This window comes from Daucus carota, chromosome 9 (genome assembly GCF_001625215.2).
Source record: "Daucus carota subsp. sativus chromosome 9, DH1 v3.0, whole genome shotgun sequence".
Taxonomy (NCBI): domain Eukaryota; kingdom Viridiplantae; phylum Streptophyta; class Magnoliopsida; order Apiales; family Apiaceae; genus Daucus; species Daucus carota.
Window position 1 is genome coordinate 35270391 of NC_030389.2, and position 10201 is coordinate 35280591.

General features: G+C 36.9%; 1 protein-coding gene across 1 annotated transcript; it reads right to left on the reverse strand.

Moving 5' to 3' along the window:
• Positions 1–8046: 8046 nt before the first annotated feature.
• On the reverse strand, positions 8047–9987 carry LOC135149636 (uncharacterized). The gene has a single exon (XM_064085404.1). The coding sequence runs from the start codon at positions 9985–9987 to the stop codon at positions 8047–8049; it is 1941 nt and encodes a 646-aa protein (XP_063941474.1).
• Between the last annotated feature and the right edge of the window lie 214 nt (positions 9988–10201).

Genomic DNA, 10201 nt, shown 5'->3' on the forward strand with positions numbered 1-10201 from the left:
ATGAGAAGTTCGATTATGAACTAATCATTATCGTGGGATTCTAGCGGATTTATATATGGATTTCAGTAGTTGATTTGCCTTAATTATTTATGTGATGAATGTTTGATTTCTTCGTATTGGTTGTGCTTAATCTTCTTAGATGCGTAGCTAACATCTAAGTTGTGGGTTAATCTTTATTGAAGCGACAGTGGATATATTGATTTAGAACTTGCCATGCGAACATAGGAATATGTATTCGATATACATGATTAGTGGTGTGATTTTAACCATCTTGCATCGCCCTATGTAATCTTGATAGATAACTTGTTCTTCAACCATTATGTTTTCAAATTCTATAGACATATAGGGTCTAAGCATAATTGGTGTCTGTTTACCTTCTATCTTAATTGTGGATGTGTAGCAGTATGGTGCACGTATAACGACAGTAAGCGTGTATCAGTATCGTGTTATCTGATTAGTTATCAACCATCACATATCGATAAGGCATAATTCTGAATGAAGTATATGATGAAGTTAGAATCCCATATTTTATTCTCATAAGTAATTCGATTTTAATTCTCCTAGCTATAATTCGATTAAATTAGTTAATTTAGATAAAACCAACCAATTTGTTATTTGTCCGAGCATTGAATAATAATCATACATTGGTGCATAAGTGCATATTTTTGAATACACCAGTCTCTGTGGGAACGAACTGAATTTGATTCTTTACTACTTGTGACCACGTACGCTTGCGTGATTTTGTGCGAACAAGTTTTTGGCGCCGCTGCCGGGGACCGAATAATAATCATACATTGGTGCATAAGTGCATAACTTCTTGGACATTCTTGCTCTCTTCGTAACAGTTGCATTTCAACAAATTTAACAAGGACTCTAGCAGTAACAAAGACTCTAGTAGTCTATTATGGAGCCAAGATCAGCTCATTCATTTTCTCGAGTCTATTATGACTCTAGTTGCAATTCTTCGGATAGCAGCACTAGGATTTTCGCAACTTATATTCCAGTTCTTAGTCTCCCAAAATCCATAGCAGAGGCCTCTAGATCATCAAACTGCAAAATAGTTTACTTGGGCACCAGATCTATGACACCAGAATCTGAGTTCTGGGGCTGGTCTTAATATCACACGTTACGCTGTTAAATCTTTCATTAGATATGGGGAAAGGAGATTGAAATAGTATCGCATGACTTGAATTAATCATTTACTATCTCTACTCTCCAAAATTAAACCATTGATGAAGAATTCACCTAAGTAATAATGTCATGTGATCATTATTTGCAATCTTTTTCGATTGGAGCCAAGAAGAGTAAAGGAATCCAAGAAGTTGCATTATACACAATACATTATGCTCCATTCTACTTCTGGTCCTCTACAAGTCAATCAACCGTGAATCCATCCCCCTGTAAATCCTTATCATCCTTTTCTGAATGAAACTCCTCATCAGTTCATTCCTTTTCTCAGATGACTTTAGCCCTCAAAGTATGTCTCGGGTTGTAACTCATCGGACAGCAACACTGAATCTTTGCAACTCATATTCAGGACTTGGCCTACCAAAATCCATAATGGACAACTCTAGCTTGTCAAACTTCAAAATACTTTACTTGTGCTGGGACATTAAAGACAACGTGTTTTGCTCTTTCACTTTGACAACAAGGCCAATTAGCAATGGTGCATTTTTCAGGAATGGTGTGTTCGGAGAATGGAAAAATTGCTTAACTGCAGATATGGCTTCTAGGTTGGATCAGATTACCGAGGAAAATTTTCGTGGTACTGGGTTATATCTCTGATAATCATCAGTATGCTTATCAATAAATTAACAATTTCAAGTGTTTCTTCCATCTTTTTATTCAGAATAATTGTTTTCTGTTTGTGTCTGTGTCCTTTGTTTGTTTATCTAAAACTATATCTTGAATCAATGTAACACAGCCTTCCCTTGATCAAACCATATATTGAAATGGCGATTTATGGACTGATCATATATATTGGTCATGATATATAAGAGTCATGTTTGTTTGATGGGATTATAATCCTCGGCTTATTACCTTATTTATCTTGAATGTACGGAATTATCGTCCCATTCATTCATATCCTATTCATTGTTTCAGTTCATTTCCATGGAATTATAAATCTTGTAATTCCCAGAAATAAATAAAAAAAGTGCTTATGATATTACATTCCAAAGCAGAGCATCTCTGTTTTATGGCTGTTGGATAAATATCTGGCGACCAGGATTATAACATTTTTTCTAAGACGTTCAGCGCTTTTTAAGCGCCGGATGACCCGTCCAACGCTTTTTAACCGTCGGACGTGGTGATTTACCCCGTCCAGCAGTTAAAAACGCTGGATTTATTAAAGAGGTGTTATAATCCTGGCTGTGACACCCTCCAAATCCGGGTCATAGACTTGGGGGTCACACAACAATATAAACCTGTAAACAATAATAATATATGCATTGACCCTAAACATCCACGGATCGCTCCAGGTTATAGTATGAAACAAGCCACAACTTAAGTTATATTACAATACGTCAAATCCCAATCTATATCTTACAACTTACAAATATAAAACGCAGTGCTTACACACGACGATACTCAAAAGTTTATAATATCAACAACTCCTAGCAAGGCTTTCCAACACTCATCCTGATACCTTAGCTTGATGGCTAGCCTGTGGGTCCTCGCTAACAGTAGTCTCTTTCTTCACTCGAAAAGAACATAAGGCATCGCAAGAGTGAGCTTACAGCTCAGCAAGTAATATAAACAATAACTGAAGTTCAACATTTATCAATAAGAATGAATCAAGGCATCAAATTCCCTTTTTAAAACAATGATTAGAATTGGATATTCAAGTTTTTATTTAAAACCAAGGTTAGGATGCTGATCAATCACGCACTAACCCCGAGCCAGGTACATACCAAGCTCTATCACTGGATCCAAGGCACACATTGGCCTAATGACCACGAATCTGGTCTGACCACGAATCTGGTCCACATTTATAAAACCATCCAATTCTTTAACAATATAATGAAATCAACAATATCTCAATAATTCAGAATCAATACCATTTGAACAGAAGCAATATTCCCAAAACAGAATCATAATTGTCAAATCAGAATCATGATAATTGGTGATGTAATAAATATCAGGATCAAAGGACAATTCAGAAGTAGGTATAAGTATTCTCACAATATATTTGAAGAATGTCTTGAGGTTGAAAGAAAGATCAAGTATATGGTGAAGCTAATCTGAGGTTTTGTAAAGAAAACAAGGTAAGTGAGAATAGCTTGAGGTTTCAAATATGTTTAACTTGTAGGGATTTCAAGTATTAGGGTGTATATGTGTGAACATTCTTCAAAAGAGTAATATAGGTATTTGGTAAGACATTGTATAATTTGATGAAGTATTGTAGTATATGGCTTGTACTGTTTGGGCATTCAAGGATGGAAGAATATCGGAGCAAGTGATCTGTATTGTCAAGTCTCAAAGAAATGGGTATAAGTTTAATCGAAATCAAAATCAAGGTTCAGCTTGTAATTCAGGTGTTGAAAGGATTGAATAAGGTTTATCAATAATCAGGATCAATAGCACAATATATCAACAGAAGCACTTTCAAATCTATCCAGAACAATGACACTATATGCAGAAGAGTAACTCAAGGAGTTTACAAAAGTATAAGTTGAGAATAGAGCACTTGCCTTATCTGGAAGATATACTTCTTTCTATAGCTTTCTCTAAACAGAATCACTCCAATACTACTTGCTTTCCCTTTCCAAGCCTGTCCTTCTCTGATAATCACAATATTCATCTATCAATACTCAATCTTATTTCATTCTATTTGTTTCATAGTCGAAACAAGCTTCTATCTACCCTTCGTTTCACTAAAACCTGATATACGGTTCAAAAGATACTAATAAAACAGTCATACAGTGTTCACATAAGCATTTCACATATCAATCAAGTAACAAATAGCACATAACACATAAGTTAATCACTAAAATAGCTTTTCAGAAGAGGTTTGGGGTTAAAATGATTTTTCTGGTATTTATTACGAATTTTTAAACATTTTTCGGAATAAAAACGGGTAAAAGAATCAATTTATAACTGAATAAACAAGTCCGAATACTCGAAATAAGGTTTGAAATCACTTGAAATCAATTAACGACCCTTCAACATATTTTAGAATAATTTTCTAATGGTACTCACCACACATCCACTAGATTCCTAGATTGAAAACGCCCAAATTCAATTGCAAACATTCATACGGGTCATAAACCCTAATTCATGAATCCGAGAATTAAACCCAATTTTGAACATGTTATTGAACTCCAAATCATGCATATGATATACCAAAATGATCAGGAGAAGATTATCTACAACATGGAAGCATAAAATCACATAAAACACATCAAAATCAAAAAGCCCTAATTTAACCCTAATTAATTCGAAATTAAAAACCCTAATTACTTCTAACCTGTTAATCTAGAGCTGTTTTTGAAACTTGATATAGATTCTACGCTTCGATATCTTCGATTTGACTGCTTGCACGCTCGATTCTGAGTCCGATAACGTCTTCAAATCTTCGATTGAATTCCAAGAACACGAAGAACGATAACCCGGTTTCTCTCGATTCTCGTGTATTGAAACGATAATTATGAAAATTAAAATAGTAATTATCCTATTTATAATTACGAATAACTGGCCCCCGTTTGGATCATACCGGATATAAAATACACTTCTTAATCATTAAGTATTAAGAAAACTGATCCGTTCGGGACCGACTTTAAAGATAAATATTAAATACACACATTACGAGAAACTTATGGGGCTCCGAGCTTTGTCTGGCACGAAGTACGAAAATATAATGCTTTAGCCAAAATAATTTGGGGGTTAAAAATATCCGGCGTACACGTTTATCGATACGGTAAAATAATAATAAAATATTCATAAAATCGTTCCGAAATTCTTTCACGTAAATCCGTACACCAGATGGGAAAAGTTAAAACACGAAAGTTGTTCAGAATATCTCAAATAATAAACCGGCGAAACTTTCCCGGAAGCCCCCCGGGGTTTAATTATCTAGTAAACGGGTTTTAAAATCAATTAATAATAATATTTTATAATATACTTAATTAAATCCTTAAATCAAATATCAAATCATATAATAATCCATAATTTACCAAATGAGTGCCTAAATTCTCCATATTTTGATCTGATCATATAAAAATTATAATTTAACAAGTCATAACATACACAGACAATCATTCAACAAGTCACTTAACATATAATTCACAATTAATTCACATAATATTCACAAAATATTTACATACTAGTATAAATAAACACATATCGAAATCCGGGATATTACATCCTTCCCCCCTTAAAAGGATTCTGTCCTCAGAATCTGCTAAGAAAATAAGTGAGGATATTTCTCACACATATCACTTTCTAACTCCCAAGTTGATTCTTCAACTTTTGGGTTTCTCCACAACACTCTCACTATTTTCACCACTTTATTCCTTAACACTTTCTCCTTCCTATCTAGAATCTCTATTGGATTCTCAACATAAGACAAATCTGCCTGAAGTTCTACTGGCTCGTATTCTATCACATGCCTAGAATCTGGATGATACTTCTTAAGCATTGACACATGAAAGACGTTATGAATATGCTCCATATGTGGGGGTAACGCTAACTCATAAGCCACTTTACCAACGCGCCTCAAGATCTCGAATGGTCCGACGTATCTGGGACTTAGCTTTCCTTTCTTGCCAAATCGGGATAGTCCTTTCCATGGTGAAATCTTCAGTAATACAGGTTCTCCTTCTTCAAATTCCATATCCTTCCTGGCTTGATCCGCGTACTTTCTCTGACGATTCTGTGCTGAAATCAGTCTTCTTTGAATGGTTTCAATCACTTCTTTCGTCTGCTGAACTAGTTCTGGCCCAAGTAGTTTGTGTTCTCCTACTTCATCCCAACACACGGGTGAGCGACATTTACGTCCATAAAGAGCTTCATAAGGAGGCATTCCGATACTTGCATGATAACTGTTGTTGTATGAGAATTCCACTAACGGTAGATGTTCATCTCAATTGCCTTTGAAATCAATAGCACAGACACGTAGCATATCCTCGATTGTTTGAATAGTCCTTTCACTCTGGCCATCCGTTTGTGGATGATAAGCAGTGCTCATATTCAATCTGGTGCCCAAGCATTCCTGAAAGCTCTTCCAGAATCTCGAGTTGAATCGTGGATCTCGATCGGATACAATGGAGACTGGAACTCCGTGACGAACGACGATCTCCTTCAGATACATATGGACTAACTTCTCTAATGAGAATCTTTCGTTAATGGGAAGGAAATGAGCTGACTTAGTTAGCCTATCTATAATAACCCATATGGCATCGTGATTTGCCCTCGTTCTAGGTAATCCAACTATAAAATCCATCGCAATATGCTCCCATTTCCATTCTGGAATCTCTAGGGGTTGTAGCAGTCCACTCGGTCGTTGGTGTTCTGCCTTCACTCTTTGACACGTATAACATTTACTTACCCACTCCGCAATCTCTTTCTTCATATCTGGCCACCAATAATTCTCTTTCAAATCTCTATACATCTTAGTGCTCCCGGGGTGGATTGAATAAGCGGAACTATGTGCTTCACTTAAAACTTCATCCTTCAACTCCTGTACTGGTGGAATCCATATCCTAGAAGAAAATCTTAGAATTCCCTGATCATCTTTTTGGGTACAAAGCTCTTCCCCAACCAAATTATTAACATCCTGTTCCATCACTGTCTCTTGACATTTCCTTATCTTCTCTAGTAATTCTGGTTGAAAAATCATTGTATATAATCCAGCCTCTGAGGGTTCACTCACTCTAACTTCTATTTCCAGCTTTTCGAATTCTCTATATATTTCCTTAGGTAACGTCAACACATTCAGTCTTTCTTTCCTGCTCAAAGCATTTGCCACTACATTTGCCTTTCCAGGGTGATAATTGATGGTGCAATCATAATCCTTTATCAATTCTAACCACCTTCTCTGCCTCATATTCAGCTCCTTCTGTGTAAAGATATACTTCAGACTCTTATGATCAGTGTAGATTTCACACTTTTCTCCATATAAATAATGTCTCCAAATCTTCAATGCAAACACTATGGCTGCTAGTTCTAAATCATGTGTAGGATACTTCTGCTCATGGGGTTTGAGTTGTCTGGATGCATAAGCAATGACTTTGTCATGTTGCATCAACACACAACCCAATCCCTTATGAGAAGCATCACTATAAATTACAAAATTCCCTTGCTCATCTGGAAGTGATAACACTGGGGCTGATACTAACCTTTTCTTTAATTCTTGGAAGCTTTCTTCACACTTTTCAGTCCACACGAACTTTTCTTCTTTTCGGGTAAGCCTCGTCATTGGTACAACAATCCTTGAGAAATCTTGAACAAATCTTCTATAATAACCTGCCAAACCCAAGAAACTTCTAACTTCTGTTGGTGTCCTTGGCCTTTCCCAATTCATAATTGCCTCAATCTTGGAGGGATCTACTTTAATTCCTTCTTTACTGACTATATGACCTAGAAATTGGACCTCTTGTAACCAGAATTCACACTTTGAAAATTTAGCATACAGCTTCTCTCTTCTCAATGTCTCTAAAGCCATCCTTAAGTGGGTTGCATGATCCTCAGTGGTTTTGGAATAAATCAGAATATCATCTATGAATACAATCACAAATTTATCCAAATATGGTTTAAAGACTCTGTTCATTAAATCCATAAAAGCTGCGGGGGCATTGGTTAATCCAAAGGCCATTACTAAGAACTCATAGTGACCATATCGGGTTCTAAAAGCTGTTTTAGGTATATCTTCTTGTTTAATCTTTAGCTGATGGTATCCCGATCTTAAATCAATCTTCGAAAAACATCTCGCTCCCTTCAATTGATCAAACAAATCATCTATACGGGGTAATGGGTATCTATTCTTAATAGTTAACTTATTAAGTTCCCGATAATCAATACATAACCTCATACTACCATCCTTCTTCTTCACAAACAACACTGGTGCTCCCCACGGAAAAATACACTGGGTCTAATCACTCCCTTCTCTAACAATTCTTGTAACTGGGTTGCCAATTCCTTCATTTCTACTGGTGCCATCCTATATGGGGCTTTAGATACTGGTTCGGTTCCAGGTGCTAAATCTATTGCAAATTCAATTTCTCTATCTGGAGGTAATCCGGGTAATTCATCTGGAAATACATCTGGGAACTCGTTTACTACAGGAATATCTTCAAGCTTCACAAGTTCTCGACTCTGATCAGTTACATATGCTATATAAGCTTCACAACCTTGACGCAACAATCTCTTCGTTTGAATCATAGTCAAAAACTTCTTTACCTGTTTCTGCCCTCGAAATACTATCGTCTTCTCATTCGGTGCCCTTAACATTACCTTCTTATTACGACAATCTATTTGAGCGTTATGCTTCGATAACCAATCCATCCCTAACATAACATCAAACTCTCCCAACTTGAAAGGTATCAAGTCGGCACAAAACTTATTTCCTAAGATCTCAACTTCACAATTCCTATAAACTTGGCTAACAGGGACACGTTCCTGATTAGCCAACTCTATATTCATAACCTCATTAAGCAATTCTATAGGACAATTCAACTTAGGCACAAAATCCTCAGAAATAAACGATCTAGTAGCTCCAGAATCAATCAAAACCTTAGCACATAAAGAATTCACAGTAAGCGTACCTGCCACCACATCTGCATCCTGAACTGCATCCCTCATAGTCATGTTGTAGGTTCTGGCTTTGGGAACTTCTGGGACTACTGGAGTGGATCCCATAATTCTAAGTGTAGGGTTACCTGGAGCTGGTACCTTGCAATCCTTCACCATGTGTCCTGGTTTTCCACACCTAAAACATGTTATCCCAGCTGCTGGAGTTCTATTGGGTTGGTTCCTTGCTGGTTGATCTCGAATCATTGGGGTCCGTGCTGGTGGGTTCTGACATTCTCTAGAATAGTGTCCTTTCTGATTACACTTATAACACACTACATTCAATCTATTACAGATTCCCCCGTGTCTCTTTCCACATATCTGGCACTCCGGCAGTGGAGGCCTTGGTTGATTTCCAATAGCTGGACGGTTACCTTGTCCACTACCACCTACATCTGGCTTCTTAAAAGTGGGATTTCTCCCCTGCTGAAATTTCCCCTTCTTCGGGTTATTAAAGTTCTGAAACCTTCCCTGCTGAAACTGTCCCTCGTGATGCTCTGGCTTACGCTTCTTTCCCTCTTTCTCTTTCTGAGACATTTCGCTTTCCGTTTCTGCTATCATTGCCTTCTGAACTACAGCTGCATAAGTATCTAATTCCAATATGGCTAGTTTTCCCCTGATCCATGCTTTTAACCCCTGTTGAAATCTCTTAGCTCTTTTCCTGTCGGTATCTACATAGGTTGGAACAAACCTAGCCAACTCAGCAAACTTCTTCTCATACTCAGCCACTGACATATCCCCTTGCTTCAATTCTAAAAACTGTAACTCCATTCGATCCTGGAGAAATTGAGGAAAGTATTTCTCCAAAAACAACTCCTTAAACCTATCCCAGGTAACATCCTCTGTCCCCTCCATTGCTCTCACAGACTCCCACCAATAGGTGGCCTCCTCTTTCAAATAATAACTTGCAAACTCAGTCTTCTGCTCATCTCTCACTTTAACCAACATAAATGCCTTTTCAATTTCCTTCAACCATATCCTAGCCTCAATAGGGTCCGCTGAACCCTTAAACTCTGGGGGATTAACAGACTGAAAGTTTTTGAAAGTAACCTGGGGATTAGCCTGCCTTTCCTGCTGTTGAGTCAGGTTGGCAGTCTGTTGGGACAAGATCTGAAGAATCTGGGCCATTGTAGGTTCTGGATTGTAATTATCATTGTTACCATCACGGTTGTTTGCACGGTTTTGTCTTCTGGGAGGCATAGCTCTGTAAAGAAACAAGCAATTTATTTAATCTCTAAAACCTTTAACAATCGTTTTTAGAAAACAGAATATTTCTTTTTGAAAATATTTTTAATCATTTAATTAAATAAATCACATGCTTCTTTACAGAACAGAATGATGAAGAAAGAAACAAGGTTTATATCAGGTACAGTTGGCAAGATAAATAAAACAAGTGCAATAAGTAAAGTAAGTA